Source organism: Zootermopsis nevadensis, unplaced genomic scaffold (assembly GCF_977971745.1).
Source record: "Zootermopsis nevadensis isolate Lab colony 2312 unplaced genomic scaffold, Znev_1.0 Znev_ptg000024l, whole genome shotgun sequence".
NCBI classification, from domain to species: Eukaryota; Metazoa; Arthropoda; class Insecta; order Blattodea; family Termopsidae; genus Zootermopsis; species Zootermopsis nevadensis.
Window position 1 is genome coordinate 14083900 of NW_028259156.1, and position 22450 is coordinate 14106349.

Consider the following 22450-nt stretch of genomic DNA (forward strand, 5'->3'; position numbering starts at 1 on the left):
AGAATTGGCTTACATTTCAATTGTGTATAAATCTATATATACATATATTGTTTCTTCAGAAATAATTCATTACCCTGCAAGATCACGTGTCACTTCCTGAAGAGATAAATCCGATGATTTAGGTAAGAACTAACACAGCCTGTACTTTCCCGAGATATTTTCGAAACGAAATTTATCAAGAAGATTATGGCAAAGTTTGAAAGTGTTTTGTCGTATTACCAGAAACAGGAATATTATTACTCACTTTGTTTGTCTTCTCGCAAACACAACAAACTCCAAGGCCCCTCGAAAGTAAGTCTGGCATCTATAGTACTTCTTCGATCCTCGAGTTTAATCTGTAAGGAAGAGTAATAGTCTTTCTACGTCAGAGTCCTTCCGTCTTGTTCATTTCGTTACGCGATCGTGAAAGACAAAATAGTTCATAAACTGGACCGAGACATGCGCACTAGGTACCTGACAAAACTGTGACAATTTTAAGTAGCTTCTACACAGAATAAAACATAATTCCAGTGGATTAATAATGGTAAAAGGAAATTATACTACAGGACTTTGCCTACATCACACCTGTGACGTTCTCATATCGATGCTGGTCTTATGGGATATGATGACGTACGGTCTTGTGGGTCTGTACCAACCAATCGGATGAATCTGCCGCCTCGTTGGTAGGCACCTACAAGACAGCACGCCGGCACTACCTCAAACACGAGGAACGACATAACTTTGAGAATATTTAGGTACCTCTAGATGACAGTAACACACACTAAAAGCACTTAAAGTAAAATACGCCACATATTTGAGTTAAATATAATAGAAAATCTTGCTTCTGTTCAAGTTTACATGAAATAAGATAAAAACCCATTCTTTATTCGCAAATAACTTCGAAACGAACATAATTGGACATACATTAGGTTTCAAGTCGTAAACTCCTACACAGCGCTGTCCTTACTCGTAACACTGTCTAGTTATATAACAAACTACTATGTCTTATCACTGACACTTCAGGGGGAAAAAACCTCTTTTGTTGGAATAGTATTTATGATTAAGAAATTAGTTCAAGGCAACAAGGTATATTTAAAGATTACATTCTAGACATTATTCAGCTGACCAAGTAATTCGCCACCTCGTATAAAATCAGAAGGTTCATTACCATATTGTCAACAGCTGGCCACTGGACTACGTCCTGACAAATGCATTCCACTTCCTCGTATCACATTACTTTATGATCGAGCCACTAGTGGTAGAAAATATAAATAAATGGTTCAACCACTGAAAGTATCTTAGAAGGAACTTAAGCAACAGAGGCGAATTCACTCACTGGCCACGTATCTAAAATTACAGACAAACTATTTCGTCGGATGGTACTTACTTAAAAATGGAGTTCAATCAGAATCTTCAACGTTATATACGACCATTTCCGACGGTGGTAATTATAATACAAAGTTCTGTAAAGCAAGGCGGTTTAAGAGCACGCATTAATCGTATGAAGCTTATCAGAAGGCGCTAGAAAGGATGTGGTCCAGATCGTAAGCAATGTTTTTATGTTTCCATTACTGACCTGATGCAACGTTTCTAATGACGTACGTTCCTGACTACAGATGTGAGGTCGGAAGAGAAAATCGCCAGTTCGGGAAGGGAAATCCCGACGGGAAGGTCGAAATCCGGGGGAAAAATACGTCACGCATCAAACATTCGCATTTGTTTTCTAGGCTTAAAAATACGTCTTGTTGTCATCTCTACAAATGACAATAGCATTGGAGATGATTTGGTCAGCTTTCGAAAGAACACAGATTATCACGAAACAGATTCACAGGTGATCACTACGAGACCAACCTTGTTGTAGATCCAACAAGTTGGAAAATGTACGCAGAGGGCAGTAAGTCTGGAGCGTTCGCTGTCTTCATCATGGACTTTCATTTCGTTAATATTACCTACAGATGCGCTCTTATAATAAAGCATGCCGGGCGACCAAGGTCCTCGAATACAAATTGTATTAAAACCAGTCAAAAACTTCTCGAGTTACGACATGACACAATATTAAAATCCCTTTTCTGTAATTATCTTGAAAATCGCACTGCGTTCGGAAATACTGTACTGGGATACTGCGATTAAAATTTATTTCATTTAACTCTAAAACTTCTGTTCAAAAAATCTTTCATCCCGACAAATGTTTACATATTTTCAATGTAAAAAGGGATTATTTCCCTAAGCAGCGTTAACCATTTGATCTTTGTAATGGTCAAGTGTTGCTGTGTTTCTTTGAGGTACAAACTGGATGACTAAATATTATTTAGACTAGCTTCGGCTTCAAAAGGTTAACATCCGACAAATTTACTGCGGGCCGAGACGAGGCGAATTGAGAATAAAGTCCCTTGATCAAGAACAATTGAAAAGAAAGCCTCACTAATCGAAAGGAAAAACAGTCCTACACAAAATGTCTCCGCGCTAATTGATTTATGCCTTACACTGAAAAGTAAACAGAGCACTCATTCGCATTTAAGCACAGCGTAAGACTGTCGCCCGGACGTGTGCGCGCAAATGTGCAGGAACAAATACATGATTCTGTGATTGTAAGAAGTTCGTTATTAAGCGGGCAATGAAGCTTTCTTTATTTCATGTCGATATGACGATGCATTATAATACTGACTTCTACGAGGACGGTTAATGAACTGGCAGGGCGTGAGGGAGTGTTGTGACTTACCTTTCGATTTGCAAGAACGGAATTTGAGCCGGTAAAATTTTTTATCTTAATTATTTAGTGTCTAAGATGAATTATAATTTCTTCTGGCCTGCAGATGACAGCAACAAAGCAAGCTCCCAGAAGGGTTAACGAAAATTACAGTTGCACGCAGGGGCGCAGACGGAGACATGGAGAAGTATGTAAGCTCCTTAAGGGTGAACATTTCAAGTAATCGATACAATCCATACAGAGAGCTATCGCGGTCATAGCAATGCTGGGGGAACAGACAAGAGTTCAATGTCGTTTGGCTGCTCCACGAGTTATTATGCACAGCAATCCACGCCTGGCATGCAGACATGACGCGTAATCTTTAATCGTTTCCAATAATTATACGCCTACAGCAACGCCAGACTTCTATTCTTTAAATGATGCCCAGAACTAAAGATGTCACTGGTAAACATAAATAATTACATAACTGTAATTTGTATCGTTCTGTTAGCATAGTCATGGAAATTACAACAACTAGTTTAAGCTAGACGGAGCATGGTTCGTATTCTGGGTCCCCAGGATTCGACTCTTGATACCGTGTCTACCTCAAACGAGGGATTCTGTTTTTTTCCTCAGTCCCTCCACGAAACTGCTGAAACACCCAAATCCACGACCATTTTGTGCTTCCAATTTACCATAATTTATAGTCACTCCTTTTACCCCTTCCAACTGAGAAGGAATCGAAAATCAAACTAAGCATCCAACTTTAAAATAGGCCACTGCAGCTTCTTCCAAACTCTCTTATCACTCGCCTTTCTTATCTCCAAATCTGACTTTACGCTATATAACCTCTATGGTTGAAACAACGTCATAAAAACTCACGAATAAACCTAGTGTATGCGGAACCTGGGTGCTCGTCCGCAGGAATGGGGGAGAGATCGAAGAACGAGAATGTCGTTCCATCGGGCTAGAATCATTCTGTGGCCCCAAAATGAAACACACAAGCCATGCGTAATGGACAATACAAAATTGGACACGAGTTTTATGGTTAGTTGCAAATTATGAATGGTCTGGCATATTTTCAGCAACAGTTAAAAAACAAAAGAATAAAACCTCACACCGTGCCGTACGATTTTCAACAAAAAATCAGCAACATAATTTCAAGCAAGCAAGTAAAAGAACGCGGTGATGAAATGACTGTGAAGCTGAGGTATGAGGGGAAAACGCGTTATTTTTAAAGTTTCTGCCACGGCACAAGGAATTCCACATCCCACTCCCTTGGGATGTGGATTTATACACAGTTCTACTCATCAGAGTTCATCAATGAGGTGTTTCGGAACGGAAACACCTCAGGAGCACACGACGCTCAGCATCTTGGCATTACCGGCAGATGACGTAAATCAACGCAGTCAGTGTTAAAATTATCCAGTTGCGGTTAATAGTGGTAAATCTGCTCAATGTATCAAAACGGCTTAGTAACATTCGAATTTAACTACACTGCATAGACAATTTGAATTCCGAACTCGTGAGTTCTTCAAATTCTTGCCTTCAACCACCTTCAAGTGTTTGCATTTACAACACTGCTACAGCGTATTTTAATAAACTTCCGGAATTTAACCTTTCACACTCGCGAATGCCCGAGGAATTTCCTGGCTACGGAATTCACTATCCAACTCACTTCGAAGCGCATGCAGGTCTTCGTGCAAAAGATTTCATTACTTTCGTCCTTGACCAAAATTTGAATGCGTGGAGAAATTTCAGTAAAACCCCCAAATAAAAAAATTAATAAAAATTACTCCAGCCATTCTAGTGGTTTCATGCATACAGACAGACGGACTGAGCGATTTTAATACGCTCTCCGCACAGTGAAAAGTGCCTAAAAATTAAATGATGGGCTAATTTAAACGCAAATTCAAAAATGTACTGTAAGACACGAAATTCGTAACGAAATCGACAAGGACACAAGTGATAACTGTAACACACGCTCTGCTGTCATTCAAGGTCTGTTTATCACCTGATGTTTTGTATATTAATTCAATGTCAAGGCTCCGACAGCGTAATCTATTTTGCCAGGGCTCGTACACACTGTACATCCTTCACAAAGGTCAAACTCCAGTGACCCACTGGCTTACAACCGACAATATGACACAATAATAATAAGGATTATAAATATATTCCCTGAGAAAGAAAGCCAGTTGATTATTCAGGCACGACGATTATTCAGAAATAAGCATTGAAACTTGAGGTGAAACGAATTCTCCTTCCCAGTCCATACTGAAGATGTCCTTACGGGACAAACAAAATAAGGACCGAAGGCTGGACTAATGGGGCTTGGAGCTCACGTTTTAAAAATTTAAAAAGTAAAACTACCAGACACATTCAAAGCTTGTAAAATACAAAATAAAATAAAAATTTATGCGCATCAGAAGGATCTAAAATTGTCGTATAACTTAAAGCATCCTTCACTGTGAAACATCTGCAAGTGATAAATAAATGTCAGTATTCAAAATCGCAAGGAAAAATTCGTACTTCAAGCATTTCCACAATGTCGTAAGCAGCAGTGCGAAAAGTGTGTCCACATCTGCAAATTCACCGGTTGGATGCAAATTATCACACGCCACAATTACAAATCACTCAAAAATATAAAATATATATACAGTTTCCGAAGTATTATTATATTTTTTTTACCGTTAGTTACACTACAGAGCAAACACTTAGTGTCAATTCGGTTTCGAAACACTATTTACTACAGCAGTGAACATGCTGCTTTCGCGGTGGACCAGACGTCCTCCAAACTCATAAAATAATTGTGTGCACAAGTATACAGCACGTCTACAAAGTTCGTACCATAGTTAATTCCCTCCTAGTAACTTTATAGCACAGAATTCTCCTTCAAAAGTAAAAAAAAATCCACAACTGGTCAAGACATTTCCGTCTCTTACACAACACCAATGTTCATAACCGTGTTCACATAAGCTCATAACTAAACTCTATCCTGAACCAGTTGAATCCAGTCCACACACACTTCATTAAGATCAATTTTAACATTATCGATCCATCTACGCCTAGTTCTCCCAATTTATCTCTTTCTTTTAGGCGTTCCCGCCAAAATTTTGTTTCACATCCCACAAGCCTAATCTTCCCTAATAAAATTTAGTGAAGAATGTAGATTATATACATCTTCATTAGCTCTTTTCCTCCCATCGTCGTGTGTTACTTAACCTCGCTTCTCCTCAGTACTTGAATCTCGGGCACCAACTACGTCCTTCCCGAAAAAGTAGGCGACACATCGAAAATTATATTCTTTTCTGAGTACTTCCGGTCAGTTCCTCATAAGCTGACGTGCTGACAGTGGGGGCAGGGCTAAAATCAGAACCACGGAGTATGAAAATTCATGACATAACCGAGGCTACTGAAACGTCTCAATGGATAACACTCTGAGAGCAAGGAGTGAGGAAGCGGGTAGCAAGCAGAACATGTGAACGGGTAGACGAGCGGAAAAATGTTTATTCCTGGAGCCCTGCCTTACCTCATAATTTGGCAGCCAGCCCATATAAGCCTAAGACACAAGATCCAACTCGTCTCCCCGACTTTAATTAAATCGGAATTTCTAGTCCTTCAAATGTTACATTAAAAGCAATGGCACACACACACACACATTGGTTTAGCTTTCAAAGTAAACTCGTCAGAAATCGTAGGCCGCATATTCCGAGTGACGAATTGTACTTACATTTCACTATGAGAATCAGAAAGAAAGAAATCGACAAGAGAGAAAATAAAACATGTAAACAAAGGAAGATCAAAAGAGAGAAATAAACAAACAACAAAAACACATCACAAAGCGTTAACACTACCTCTTTGCTACAGCCGTCGTGTTAGCCTTGCAGCAAAGTATCTTCGCCGCCACAAACTATTGCCCCTTCTTTTGGGCTCCTGAACACGCAGACTGAGTTCTCGTACGTGTACGTAAATTCCCGAAGTTGTAACACACCGGTAGTGAAAGAGGCGTGTACGGAGAAAAGTGTTATTGATCGCTGAACTGCATAAAAGTGCCACGAACTTTTGAACTTCTACGTGTCGACATTCACGTTAGGGCTTTATGTGAACGCGGTACAGATCTTGGGAGAAAAAAACCCAACAATTTCTACACAAATTTGAAACGAAACGACGGTCCTCTCTAGGACTTCACTTACAGCTACAGACAAAGTTGCACTATTTTACAACTCTAAAAGAACCGTAACAAACTAATTAATACATAAGAATTAGGGTTTCTTTGACCTCAGCCAATTTCATATACATATATTTTAAGAATTCTAAACCAATTTCGGTAATTTCTGTGCTTAACCACGATGAAGTTTGTGCGGAGCAAATATTTTCTTGAGCTGAATGCTAATCAAGCGTCTCTGTCGCCGTTCAATTTCTCTCCGGTAAAAATGTCTTATTTCCGGATCTTGTGTGTGTAGTATCAAGCTTTTTATACGAAACTATTCCACTACAGCTTTTTCACACGACACTAAAAGCCATACATACATTATTTCACCACTGTACTCTACCAGTCCTGAAAATAACAGGATCATTCCCGTGAAGCAATTCCGATATGTCGAGTGACCTTACAGGGGAAAAAAAAGGAATAAGTAGGCGAGCAGCGACGGCTCGGCGTGGGAGACGACAACTGACGGCCGCGGTCTTGAGATAAACAGGACTTTACGTCCTCAGCCTTTCGATAAACAGGACTACCTCTACTAGCTAATCTACAGCAACATAAAATTTAACAAATTACCTCTTACAATATTCCGAATTAAATGAAGAAGTTCCCTCTCTAGTTTGAAATATGGAATCTCTATCATGGCCATTCTCTTTCATGTATTATTTCAGTCACTCCTCAAAAAAGAAACAAAGAACAACAACCGAATCCTTGTAATGCTTTCCATGAGACATTTTTCCTTCAGGGAGGACTCAGGAATAACGGAAAGAAGACTGTCTTGTGGAGTTTGCAGAGGCATTTGCTGCCTTCATCATCAGAGCCTGATGATTGAGGCAGTAAGCACCTCTGAAACGTCGGTCAATATCTACGCGACCCAACATCCTAGAAGACATCCACCTTTATATTCGTCACCGTAAAAAGTTGAAATCTTATCATTTATAAATAATTCCAACGTATGTAATCCCACCAGTTTAGTTTGCATCCAGTTCTCTAACAGGTACAGATGTTTATGGGCACAAAGAAAACATGAGGACAGCTGTGCACATGGTGAGCGAGACGCGTGGAATGTATACAAAATTTCAGTCGGAAAACACGAACAGAAGACGTCCGTTAGGTGGGCTTGACGTAGACGGAAATCAGTTCATTATTAATATGCCGTATTAACAGCCAGAAGACCAATTACAGATACAGCACAAGGCAGGAGGGACACAAGAACCAAACTCAGCGACAATCACGTTTCAACAACCCCATCAGATATTTAGGTTAACCCGAGGGAAAAAAAATTGAAACTTCAGTTATGATATTTACGATTTCCAGACCCACATTTTCAAATCCTCTCTTTCTAATACCAGACAGAATACTTGCACGAACGGTAACACGTCTGACTTGCATTCAAGAGTTGGCCGGTTTGAATCTCGGCCGGAGTACCATTCATTCCGAAATCTTCTCATGTTTTCGTCAGTTGTTTCCGATGAACGCCAAAAATAATTCTTTCAAAACAGGGCACAACTGTTTTCTCCCTGTCAATTCGAATTAATCACGCGTGATCATGCTGACACGCAAGTCAGTACTAATTACTTCTGCAGTTAACAGCGTCTGACTGACTCATCTTTTAACTGAACTGACTAAAACGTGTTTTTATTACAGAGTTCGGGCAACGAGATATGGCGACCTATGACGATCTCCAATCCTTCCACCCGGCTCCGAGCTGCTCGCGCTATGCCCCATTGGGTGGTAAGTACAATACAGTTATTTACCATAACTTTCACTGAGTCCGAAATGTAAGATGCACTACACTCAAATGCATTATGGCATACGGAGGCTCTTGGAGGAAGACTTGCAAGTGGATGGGACAGACTTCAACCCCAGCATGTACACGAAACCCCTTGCATTACTTCAAAAGGCCATGTTCTGTATTAATAGATAGCAAGACTTGACGTTTGCACATAGCTCATTTTCTCCCCGAATCTTTTAATGAAGTAATAATTTAATACATGTACGGAATATGAAGGTGTTAAACATTACGGAGGACTTCCCTGGCGTGGTGATCTGATAGTCATTGATCGGGTTGTAAAAACTGGAACGCAATGTTGTACACGTGACTGGAACACCGCGAGTCATTTTACTGCTACCGGAAGGTACACTCGGCAACAAAACAGACTGCAGGCCACACCACAATATCGTTACGAGATGTTATTTTACAGTCGCGACAGGAATTAGGGAGCTTCATCCTGCATTATTAACTCACTCCATGCGGCAGATGGTCACACAGCTGGAAAGGAACCTCTCCCGGCTTTTATGGAACTCGAATGTTCATTATCGTGTCCAGAAGAATCAGACATTGGACCCCAGCCTAATCCAGATAAATCCAGTCCAAATCCTATCACCAAATCTCAGGTCAATTTTAATATTATCCTCAAATCTTCCAACTTCTATCTTCATTCAAAGATTGTGCACGTATTTCAAAAGTCACTCATGTTTCCTACATGCTCCGTACAAACCCCTGATCTGACCACACTAATAATTCTCGTATTTTATGGACAGCGCAGATTACAGAGCTATTCATTACACAGTTTTCTTCAGCCACCTGTCACTTCATTCCTTTTGGGTTCAACTATTCTCCTCAGCACCCTTCCTTAATGTGAGAAACCAAGTTTCGCACCCACACACAAAAAAGACAAACTTTTAGTTTTATATGTTTTAATCTGAACGGTTGCAGACGGGCGGAAACACGAAAGTTTCTGAACTGAACAGTAGCAAACATTCCCCGAATTTATTCACCTAATTTCTTCATAAATGAAATTTTAATATTAAATTGTTATTCCCCAAATCTTCAAATTTGCCACATTTTATCGTGTATTATTAGACTGATTAAATTAAGAAGATGGAAAATAAAAGAGGAAGCGATCTCTTCGGAGACCGATAACCATCGCAGGATAATATTAAAAGAGATGGTACCGTTTAGAAAAACAGATGTGAAAAATAAACACGGTGGAACTAGCTTAGGGCATGTGATCATGATGGACGTACAGGTTCTATGAGAAAAAAGTAAGCCAAAGTTCAGATTGCGGTATTCTGGGTTGTGACATCGCGTGGTCTTGCAAAGTCCAGTCACAAAACCGTTCAAACACGATGAACGAAAAGAACTAATGAACTGAACCGTTCGTACATGGAAGACGTAACGAAGACGAACCTGTCATTTGTCTTCACGGCATTATTACACTGTGACCAACCTACACGAGTGAAGAACTGCGTTTTCATGTGGCACTAATACGTCAGAAACCTTTTGTCTCGTGCTTCAAAATTGTGCGTGAGCAAAGAGGAACTTGACCCGTGGATAATCGATTCGTGATTTGTCGTGTGTGTCGTAGTTTCGCATCAGCACAAAGGTTTCAACAGATTCACATGAACGAATGGCCGCTCTTTGTCGCAAGTGATTCCAAAATATTAGATCAGTCACAGATGTTTACAAACTGAACCTAGTCAAAGAAACGATACTCTGCCAAGCAGTTATCTTTTTTACAGAATTGGCATTGCAATGTTTCTTATAATTACATGGGGCATAGCATTTATCCGGAAGCTAATGACTGCTCGCCTGGTCGCGAAATTCGTCGCCTTTAATGAAACCGGAAACTTCATTACGGCGTCCAAAAGAATCCATCGATGGTCCCCATCCTCTCTCTCGTGAATCCCGTCCACATACTTTAACTCTTCGAAATCCTGGTTAATTCTGTCCTCCTCCGAAACGATATCTTCCTTTTAAATTTCTCGACTAAAACTGTATCGTCCACTGCATGCTACATGCATCGCCCATTTCAAACCCCCGGATCTAAATGAACAGATTTGCTTTCTCTTAGTTAATGTTCGAGGGCAACAAAAATTATTCTACCGTAAGCAACAGAATATATTCCGCCATCCGTTGATAACAGCCATTTCACACATTCCATGTTTCCGGGCGGTTCAAGCAGCGGTATAAGATGCGATGAGCGAGATCAAGCCGTTAAAAGGAACGCGCTGATTCATATGTAAAAACACAAGAATAGAACAATCTTGGCAGCACGTATAATATGCAGGTTCAACGGCATATTAAGGCTTGAACTCTGAAAGCATATTTTAAAATTCGCACAAAATTAAAGTTACAAAAAGCATACGTTTACGTTGTTCAAACTGCACGTTACCGAAGATAGTTGCTTTATTGAAGAAAGTCGCGTTCCGGAAAAAAAATTAATTACAAAAGCAATTTATTTCTTTTGATATTTGAGATTCTCACATCGGCGAGTATGAAAATTACAGCGTTCTTCTGGTGTCGTCTGGTAAAAGTTTATACAGACGTTTCGGAGGTACCATCTGCCTCCAAAATCACGACAATGAGTAAGTAGCGAGCGGCTACATCTTGTCGCTCATTTTAACATCTGAATAAGGCCCCCTTTTCCCCGTACCTGAACTGAGCTCTGCTAAAGAATTAATTCTTCCCGCAAAGGTGCGTCTACACGGCTTGGGCGGGTATTCATTCGGTGATCTCGTGTTCGTCAGGACTCCCCCGAGCTGCCATGAATCGAAATTTCTGCTAGTCAACCTATCTGTATTCTTTCAAATTTACGTCTGGTGCTTGACACGAAGACACAACACTACGGCCCATAAAGTCAAGTGTCCTAAACCCCCTTCCCATTACGGTGCGTTACTGTCAAAAAGAGAACACTTGGTGGTTGATGAGAAGGGGATAAACACAACAAGGAAGGCGATCACTTGTGCCAGCCAAGCACCGGAAATCATCGCTGGCACAGACAAGCACGTGAAGACGAGAGCTGCAGTACTCATCTGGCTGGCCTGCTCTGGTTATTTTAAAATACGGAAAAGATTTACTGGCGTTGCAGTGGAATGGAAGAAACTCGCCCACGGCTTATAATATATCCATCCTTTCTGGTCTTCTGATAAGCGCACAATGCAAGTTCTCACATCTCACGTGCTGAAACTTTGCATAGAATACAGAAGTGAAGTTTGAGCGGCTTATAAACAGTAAAAGGTAGAAAATAAGTCATAAAATTATGACGCCTACTTCATTTTAAAAGTTTCAAGCTATGACGATGTACGGCGAGGCTAGCAAGAATTATAGAATTACACACTACATAATTACACATTAAAAATCAGGTAATCTGAACTTCAAAAGTTCAACTGTCACGTTCTATTGAATAACAATCCAGGAAAAATTAATTAAAAAGCAATAGGCCTAAATTGGTTATTACTTACTGGGTTGTTCCTCCAAATCGTAGGTAACAGTCTACAAAACTTCTGCGAACACGGTAATGACCCTTCCCGTGTCATAAACGCAAATTATTTCTTGGCCAGCAAACTTTCAACATTCCGAGGGAGATACCACGCAATTAACAACGGAGGAATGTACCAACTACATTATTCTGTTCTGAGAATTGTAACAAACAACTATAGCAGCAACAAACTTAAACCAAACTGTAGCCTACGTTAATTAAAGCAAATACAAAGTTTCCGTTAAGAAGCAACTCAAACCACAACATTAAAATGATCCAGTGCAGCCTTGGGCATTGGATGGTCTGATGTCAGTGAATGTTCTCGGTGTTTAATGATGAATCAGCTTTCCCTTTGGACACGAATTCAACATCGTGATGTGATTAAGACAACTGCATTTCCCTCGAAAACTGTATGTGTGACTGTTCACACTATAATATTCATATACCAACACTTGCCTGAACAAATTTACGACTTACAAATATGCCGAAAAGTTAGATATCTTCTTATTTATTACACCGTCTCCTTTACAGGAGGTTGGCGACATATTATGAACAGGATACTTCCATCCTTTTCTCGGACTGGGACTATGTTTTTTAGGCAGGTGATACAGAAGTGGTTTGCCATTGCCTTCTTCTGTGTCTGAATGGAGTAATTGTTGGGATGCCACGGAGAAACCGGGGAAGTCCCGGAGGAAATCTCCGTGTTGCCTAGACCACGGCCTTGCCCAACACAAGTTATAAATTCGGGCACCCCAGGATTACAAGGCCAGCGTTCTAACCGCTAGACCACCGTGACGGTCAAAGTTAGATATGGTGGTCTAGAATTAAAAATCCGTGAAATTTTCTTCCCACTGCAAGGCAAATCTCGATATTCTTGATGCTGTAACTGCAACACCACGATGTACTGTGTTCACAGCACGCCAGGGAGCCAGACGAAAACATAGCTCCACCACCACTGCCCACCACTGAACCCCCGCCTCTGGATCCGGATTATGAAGTGATCGAGTTCCCTGGACAAGCGTACACCAACGCCCCACTTCCCGCTAAGCCCACCGCAACAGGTACGCCAAAGCATCGACAGCTTGTTAAACTAACCTGTCTTATTGCAGGCTCAAGAGTACCTCAGTTTTTGAAGACACGCCAATTATGAACTGGAAAGGATGTGGTACGAAGCCATAGCAGCCTCTTGTAAAACATTATGTCGCTATTTTCCTTGCAGAAACTAGGAAAGACATGAAAAACCAGTCAAGAAACAATGGCCTTTGGAGGATACACGTCACGTGTTCATTAACAGGAATAAAATGCAATGTAGAAACAACTTTATCATTGCTGACAGATGACCAAGGACGAAACAGACCTCAATATTAGGAGAGTTGGTTTTTGTGGGTTATCGGGACACATCGCTTTAAAAATAGGTTAGGTTAGGGTAGGTTAAGTTAGGTTAGGTTAGGTTAGGTTAGTTGTCATTTATTGAAATAAAATATAATAACTTTCAAGTATATGTCATTTATCCACACACACATTAACCTAACCTAACCTAACCTATTTTTAAAGCGATGTGTCTCGATAACCCACAAGTACCGGATAGTTTAAATTATACACCAACTTTTAATGTAAAAACTGGAAATATCTTAGAAAGAAGACCAAAATCCATACCTAATTTACATGTCAGTGTTTGATCTGAACAGGCTAACAGTTATAAAATGTAAGGCAAATGGTAACTTTAACACCATCAAAGCCGACAAGGTGCATAATCTAGGTACTAGGTACAGATGAGTGGTCACCTCCACACTCTACCCCTGGGAAAATAATTCTGGGCAGGAGACCGACTGGATGTGGTGGTAAAGAGAAATATTTTGTCCCTGCAAGGAATCAAACCTCAGTCATAAAACCTGTAGCTAGACATTTTACCAGCTCACATAACAAATTAGAAGCGTTGCTGTTTTACTACTACTATCTAAGTTTTTGTATCTACATTCTCTAACGTGTTAAAGGAGATGGGAAACGAGGGGATGGTCGTCACTGTGACCTGTGTGGATGCTCTACTCCCACTGTGCGCTGTGATAAATGTGCTCATCAGATCTTCTGCCTCTCCTGTGATGACATGTATCACAGACACCCCAAGAGACAAAGCCACGTCAGAAAAGTAGGTATAACCATCAAAGACAAACATTTAGATTTTGGCTTCTTACAGGTTCAAACAACCCTAGGTATCGCCTGAATTAGAAAATATACAACCTAAAAGAAATTCCTGCAAGTCTGATTACAATTCATTCACGAGTTACATAACGACCCAGCATCAATACACTATGTGACATCAAACACGATATAATGATTATTACAGCGTTTTGTCACAAACGGTGGAGGAAGCTGTTATGACCTATTTTGGGGTACTATGAAGAAATGTGCCTGAAAGAGCTGAAGAAAATCAGAAAAACCAAATACAGAATAAATGGTTTCTTTTGTGTGTATATGGATATGTAAGAGCACTTGTGAGGGCTGTAACTTTTCAGACTGAATTTCAATATGACTCAAAGTATTTGAAACCAAAACAGCTCATAATTATGTTTACAGAGTCTGGAAACTTCCAGGTTCCAGACGTTCCGTCCCCCACTGCCACCCAAAAATGAACATATGCTTGCACCCGTACCACCCCCAAGGAAAAATAAACGACCTGGAAGCAGCAATAGCCGAGTGGGAACACCTAGCCCGGATCAGGTAAACAAGGATCGCAACTGCGTAGTGTGTTAGCCTCCCATCCCAACCACTGCAATTCCTTATATCAAAAATACTGCTAGTTTTTAAAATTTAATCACATACATCTCAGTGAAGTAACATAACTTCTGATAAAAGATAATATATATGGATGCATGTATATGAAATACAGAGGTATCTGCAACATAAATACGGTGTCGTCTAACATACCGATCAAACTATTAGAACATCAGTATTATTTTTTTTGGAACAGGTCAATCATTGAAAAGATACATAAATTTCAGTCATAAATCTCAATAAATTATTCTTGTTTCACTGTATACATGATGAAACTATGAGATTATTTATTTTAAGCTCAACTCAGAGCATACAAATACTAAACATAGAGATGAATGATGCTGCAACTAATGATTGGCAAAAATGGTGATTTAAAAGAACACAAAATAAACTTAAGATGGAACACAAATTGTTTTAATAACAGCTCACACATGTTTCTCATTAAATTAAATTAATATTTCTAGAATAACAACATAATTTTTCCCATCCACACGATAACTGTTCACTGAAGCTTCAAAGTAATACTGTATTATCACACTAAATGAACAAAATAAAATAAATTATTTCAATGCAGACTAAAATCAGCATTTAGTTTTCTTAATTCTCGTTATCTTCTGCTGAAACAACTATAGGATTCATGTCCACGTACCTAATACATCAAAAAAAAAACTTATGCTACTGTTCAAATTGTTAATTAAAACTGTCTGATCTAAATTATAATTAGAATGACTCAACAATTTTTCACAAGATTCTCCAATATATAATTTAAACAAAACTGGTTTGTTCGTTCTCAAGTTCTTTCACGAGTATGGACAGATACAAAGACAGACAGGTGAAGCGATTTTAATGGGTATGCTTCAGGGTTGCAAAAGTGCCTAAAATACGTATAGCGTACATATCTTTCATGGGGCAATAAGGGAAATTTTTTGAAATGATGTCACAATATAAAAGATAAACATTTCTTCATAAATCAATTTTGTAACTGAATAAAGAAGTGTGATCCATTTCTAGACAACGACCCTTAGCCCAGAGAACTGCGGCCATTAAATCCTGTACATGGACCATGTATCAAATACATGTCTGACAACTTCTTTTTCATATATATGCATCCATAAATATAACATACTCAAATACAATATAAACAGATTATATATATTAATAAAATATTCCACTGCAAACCTACATGATGTGCTTTTTGCAGTGTTAGTTGCAATATATCTGAAAATCACACCTTTCTTGTACCTGCTTAGATGTGTTAGCTTAGCATTAGACTGTTCAGGTATACACCTTCATTCTAAATTATGTGACATAAAGACTGCTGTAAAATCAACTACAAAATGTTACTTATTTTATGTTAAAATAACATGTGCTTTTGCTGATAATATATATTTTATTTATTCAGAAGAATGTTTTATTATATCAATGTTGCAGTTGTTTATATTTGTCTTCTGTCCTGCATCTGAACCCCAGACATCCAAAAACCATAACAGTTCTGTTACTACTGAAATATGTAAGGATCCAGACACAGACACGCAATAATGCATATTCCCTACACTCTTAAAATTATTATGTCATAAAATTCCAGAAAATACAGTGATGAGATATCTTCTAATATGCGCAATTTCTAAAATCCAAAGTACTGCGATAATCTGGCAGTCAAAAGTTGCAACAATTTCCATTATAGCGACCATCGTTTGCCAAATACCAAGTGTGGCAAAGAACAATACCCACGAAGATTTTTGTCTTCTGGGTTGTTGCGCCGTGTAGTCTGGTCGATGTTAACCAACGTTTCAGAGGTCATACTGCCTCTGTGATCAGGGCGATGAATATTCATCACCCTGATGACGGAGGCAGTATGACCTCTGAAACGTTGGTAAACATCTACCAGACTACATACCGCAACAACCCAGAAGACAGAAATCTTCATACTCACCGCTGTGAAAACCTCAAATCTTACAACAATAACCACCTATGTAAAATATGATTTAATTCAAACATCAGTGAAATATTATTTATATGTTAGTATCTTGTTCCATAATTAACTAATTCTTCTCCTACAGGTGTCATTTCTACACACGATGCTGAAAAATGGTACTAACTTTCAATTTTGAATACTTAAATGACAGCACTTTGACAATGACATTTAAATCATTGTGTTTGACTGTGTTGTTAACTATAATGACGAGGATGAAAATGTTCTTCGCAGACTTTCACGATCACAAATTGTTTTATGTATCTACTTGAATATTGAGTATCATCTTACACAATTTGATATGGAAACTTAACGCAGGACTTAATTTAATTCCCCGTTATACAGTGTTTTAGATTTGTTTTGCTACTTTAAGTCTAAGAGATATATGAAAATGTTTTGACTACCCACAACAAAATTCAACCTGCAAACTCGCAACCAATAATATCAAGTGTATTCAGACTACTTGCTGTTTACCGGTATAGAAAACTACATACTAAGCAATTTATTAATAATTTCAACTTTGGTTTATATCGGACAATATGTCACGTGTCTCATTATGACCAAAAGCCCTTTGAAATTTATCCTACTATATATAGACTACAATGAATTATTTTTAAACAAAATTTGTATGTACTAATGATATAAATACACATTAATAAACAGGGGCTACCACAATATGCCAAACTTATATTATGGAATCTGGTTGAAAAGTTTCCAGTTTGGCATGGCTGATTAATTCTCGTTTAATTTAACAATGCTATTCCAACTGCCAAGGTAATGAATGTGTTGTCTCACATGGTAGGATGACTTGTGAATGATACTGTATATTAATTAAAAGGAAACAGTGTTGGCCTATTTTGGAGAACTATTCCTGCATGTACCCCGATGTACTGCAGTAAACTACAAAAAAAAATTGAGTCAAAATAGCTGTGATTTAAATGTGGGACCTCCCAAATATGAAGCTATTGTACCATGACATTTTGTGATTCAAGTAGACAAACTGGTATATATGGAAATTTGTGTTTAAAATATTTTTTTTCTTCGCCATATTTAATTTATACACATTAACATGAAAGAAGCATGATATGGTTTCAATACAGGCACTAAGCAATGTATAAACTGGAGAGGAATTAAAAATATGAACAAACATTGCTCTGCTTGTGAGAAACTGCACTGACTGCAACAGAGAAAGAAAAAGATTTGGAAGAAAACTTATTAAGACGCAATCTTCATTAATTCTAGCCAATTTTTTCTTTCCACTTGGTAATTTAGAGGTAAGTAGACTTTTTAAACCACTATACCAGAACCCTGATAAGGATTTAACTTCAAATTTTAGCATAAAAGATTATCATCACAGGCCTTCATTGACCCTAATGTTTTCAGTTGTACTCTGAACCATCAAATGATCATCCGCAAAACATTCTACCAGGGCCTGAATTAACTGCAGACCATTCGAAGACTGTCTTGTGCCACACTGAGCCTCCTAGCACGGCACAAACACAACATAGCCTGTTGAGATGTATGTTTTTATAAAATGTTTGGTGCCTTCAGACGTCATATAATACGGAATGTTCAACTGGGTTTGGTGCAGTTACAAAATTATAATTCTCAGTTTGGACAGAAGTATAAGGCCTATCAATTTATAATTTTAAATTTATACCTGAGCACCACATAAAGATTGTGAGTAACAAAAATTTATATAAATTGAAATGAATGCCCATGTAAAATTCTGTTGGTTAAGAATGCTTTTTGACAGTAGATATAATTAAAATGCTATGAAATACAAAACCAGTACTCGTGAAGTTCAAATATGTTTAGTACACAAAGTGTTAACCTCCAGTACAAGACTTCTTCACCTGCCCAGCCCCAGTTTAAACTACGTCTTTCAAGGATACGGTTACAAGCCTGCTCTGGCTCGATTTCAATGTTAATGGGATTTACAGTGTCTCTTCTTCCTCGTGGATGGTAATTTAAAATAGTTTCAAGCTTTCTTCTGGCATTCTGCCCAAATGTTCTGTCCACTTGTTCTGTGACTTTATTTTGTACCTCACTGCAAATATCTGTAGGTCTTCTTCACCATCATCAGTCTTCATCCTATTCAAATGTCTTGAAAACTTCATTTTAGCAGACTAAATCCATCTTTCACCTCTCTTTGTTAAATTCCAAAGTTTCACTTCCATAAAATGGAACAGGAAATTCCAGAACTTCATAAAATTGAATATTATTTCCTTCCTTGCCTTGTGCTTTAAACACTCTTAAAGAGTTCCACACATTGATTATCATGTATATTATTTTTTACGTCTTCATCATATTCAAGTGGGGTCCTAGACAATCAGAACACGTAATTTATTCCTCTGGACATTCTTTCTTCAGATAGGATAATTTCACTGGCTTTGGTTTTTCTTTTTGAATATTTTAATATTGTAATTCTTAAGAAGTTTATTTACTGACCTCTGGATCTCATTCTCATTGCTTGATGTGTCTCATAATCTGCATATAGTGCGGTATTTAAAATTATTCTAAGTAATTTTTATTACAGTGATATCATTTGCCCAGTTTCTTACAATATTGTCACTGAATGGTCCTCAAGGTTCAGGGTTGTGCATAAGAATGGTAACTCCGCATAAAGTATCCATCTACTCATAACCTTAAGAACAGTCAGGGTCCTTAGCAACAGAGAACTTTCAAACACCAGTAACTCAAAAGTAAAGAGTTAAATATTTCTCATAAAACAAATTAATAAAGAGGAACCTTTTAGAAAGATATGATGGAGGATGGTTATCAAGGGCACCATATGTACACAACTTGAGTTATTGAAGGCAATAGCAAACTCAACAACAAGTTCTGATGACATCATAAAAGTCCAATTAAATCAATGATAACTTCAGATAAGGCAGAAGACATCCGTCCAGGAAGAAATATACAGAATGTTAGGTGAAGAACTAAGGCATATTGTTTCTGTATACACTCAGATATACAATGGTGTGTTGTCTTCTTTAAACTAGGGTCCAACTCTGCCCAAGAAGGATTTCTCTATCAAGGATAAGATGGGAAGCTTGAAAAGGATGATGGGTGGCCGGCCTTTACCGCCACCACCTAGCAAATTTCAGAGTAAGAAAATTTTTTCAACCCCTACAAGGTTTTAATTCTGTTCTATTAATTGAGAGATTATAAAATACTCTAAAATACACTGAAAATATTTTAGTATTTGTCTTTCTAAAATTGTACAACTGGTTATAAATAACAGCAAAACACTTAAGTTCAAGCTAAACAGATTTTGTGGTAGTCTGAAGTACATCAGTCTCTGGCCAAAAATGTAAACTGTAAAGGCTCTTAGCACATGATTTTTGTTTTACTGGAAAGTTAACCAAATGAATTAATTTTCAAACTGCACAGCTTTAAGAAACTGCTTTGGGTTTCGATAAAACTACTATGTTAAGATCAACTGAATTGGAACTTTCGCATTCTTACTGTATACTTAATGCAGCAATTTTATGAAAAGACCAATATAAAATGTGAATTAGCTCATTTTGTTATTAAGTTTGTGTTACAGATTCTCCAAAAGAGGAAAACAAATTCTGATTATGCACAATATAACCTAAAGGTCTAGCACAATTGTGCACCAAACTAATGGAAAACTTAAACATGGATCCAGAAAAACCTACTTTCCAAAATTTATTATGTGTCATATACTTTTGTTGCTTTTTTTCTCTAATAAGAGCAGAAATTTCATATCAGTTTCTACATTCCTTAAAAAAAGTCAGTAACTCCATTTCTTGGACAACAAAACAAAATATATAACTACAGCTTTTATTTCTAGCTTCAAACTCTCACATATTTCAATAAACTATATAAAATGATAGATATTCTTAAATATAATAAATATTTCTGAAGACAATTGCAACAGCGCGCCAAGAGACAAGACCACGCCTGTAGTACTTCTGGTTTTCACAGCAACAAGAGATGACTTTGACCACATGGCACCAAGTCCTCCAGCACTGAACTCAGTTCCACCTGAGCACACACACCAACCAAAACCACAAATGGCTGACCGTATGGGGACTCTACAACAGCGCTATCGTCAACATCAGGCAGCCATGAGGGGTACCAATCCCAACATCCCACTTACTGTTGTGGAAATGAGCAATAAGCAAAGTGAAATTGAACGAGAGAATGAGATGAAGCAACAAAGAGCCAGGAGCAACAGTATGGCCAACAGTAGTTTTACCAACTTGCCTGATCAACATCTAGTAAGTATGGCTGGCATGTTATGACAAAATGCTGCCAACATAATGTCTAAACGCCCAACACAGAATAAATGGGTCTCTGGTCATTATATTGGCACCTTTTGTATTATTAGTGATAACAATCAAAATATCTCAGGTTCAATCCTGACCACTGTTACTAATAATATAAAAAAGTGTCAGTAAACTGACAATCACCTGAAGATGACAGTGGAGCCAACTACCAAAAAGTGTATATCAAATATACCCCACACAATAAACAATGGCCAACATAGTGCTCCTACAATTATTTTACTCACATATGTGAAGTAAATTCTACTTCTGCCTATGTTTTCCCAATTAGAATGTACAGATTTAAATATCTAGAAAATTATTTCTGTCTTCTGAGGCATTTTATTCATTGTATGTTCACCAATTTTATAAAAGAATGCTTGACTAGAGAGAGTAATAAAAATTTCTTTGTCTGTAGCCACCAAGCAGGGACAGTGGTTACCCAGACTGGGAAGCTGAACAATGGGCCCTACGAAACCGCTCAGGCAGTATTTCTGGGTCATCTGGCATTGACATAAGTTCGAAGATGCGATATAATTCAAGCGACATATCTGGCTTGGCAACACTATCTCGTCGTCGTACTAGCGAATTCCAGACTCCACCGTCAACTCCTCAACGAAATAATGGATTTTTTGGTAGGGGACTTATACAGAGTAGTTCTGTAACTGATCTACAGGGAATGGGGAACTTTCCACCACAACCACAGCCAAATTTTCACACAATGCAGCAGGTAAGACATCTTCCAGAACTGGTCAACCACAATATTTTACCCACATAACTGATGATGGATGTAAAACAGTAACAACAGCAAATATAGATTTGCATTACTTTTATTCCAACCAATATAAATGCCCAAAGTATGGAAGGCAGTCTCCTCCTGAATTCAATTTTTCTTTCTATGGCACACCAGACCAAATTCAAGCCTTGGCCTCCTCCCATGCGGTAGGTTTCCTTGTCTTTGAAGTATGCATTTATGAGTAGTGAGTGACAAGCCCACTGCCTCTGCACAATTTCTACTCAATCCTGATTTGTCTACTAGAGCCATCTAGAAGCGAATCAGGTGAGACTTGGGTGAGAAATGGCCACTGAATTTTGCTTACGAAATGTCTCGTTCATGCTCATAAGGTTCTTTTACATGCCGTAAATCTATGGCGTGGGTCTGCCAGCTTTACTTCCCCTCCAAAGGAAGCCATGCTATGGATTTTATCACCCTTAATAATCCATCAACCTCGGCTGGGTTTGAACTCGCAAACCTTGGGTCCAGCAGCAAGCATGCTA

The 22450-nt window shown here is 38.4% G+C and overlaps 2 protein-coding genes across 15 annotated transcripts in view; one reads left to right on the top strand and one right to left on the bottom strand.

Moving 5' to 3' along the window:
• Window positions 1-22450, bottom strand: part of LOC110830893 (uncharacterized protein KIAA0513) — a 45917-nt gene that overhangs the window by 11630 nt on the left and 11837 nt on the right. For 2 of the 8 annotated variants that reach the window (XM_022066273.2, XM_022066269.2), the window contains exon 2: window positions 245-335. The exons of 2 other annotated variants lie outside the window; for them this stretch is intronic. The gene's annotated coding sequence lies outside the window, so the exon portion shown is untranslated. Of the gene's footprint in view, window positions 1-244; window positions 336-1366; window positions 1496-6519; window positions 6756-22450 lie in introns of those variants that run through there. 4 more of the 8 variants (XM_022066278.2, XM_022066272.2, XM_022066274.2 and 1 more) reach the window with 3 other exon arrangements.
• Window positions 1-22450, top strand: part of LUBEL (Linear Ubiquitin E3 ligase) — a 39798-nt gene that overhangs the window by 1241 nt on the left and 16107 nt on the right. For 6 of the 7 annotated variants that reach the window (XM_087355296.1, XM_087355295.1, XM_087355301.1 and 3 more), the window contains exons 2-8: window positions 8517-8603; window positions 13050-13194; window positions 14128-14279; window positions 14708-14851; window positions 19883-19988; window positions 20832-21127; window positions 21591-21902. In XM_087355296.1, coding sequence (XP_087211422.1) covers window positions 8517-8603; window positions 13050-13194; window positions 14128-14279; window positions 14708-14851; window positions 19883-19988; window positions 20832-21127; window positions 21591-21902 — 1242 coding nt within the window. Of the gene's footprint in view, window positions 1-8516; window positions 8604-13049; window positions 13195-14127; window positions 14280-14707; window positions 14852-19882; window positions 19989-20831; window positions 21128-21590; window positions 21903-22450 lie in introns of those variants that run through there. The other variant, XM_087355300.1, reaches the window with a different exon arrangement.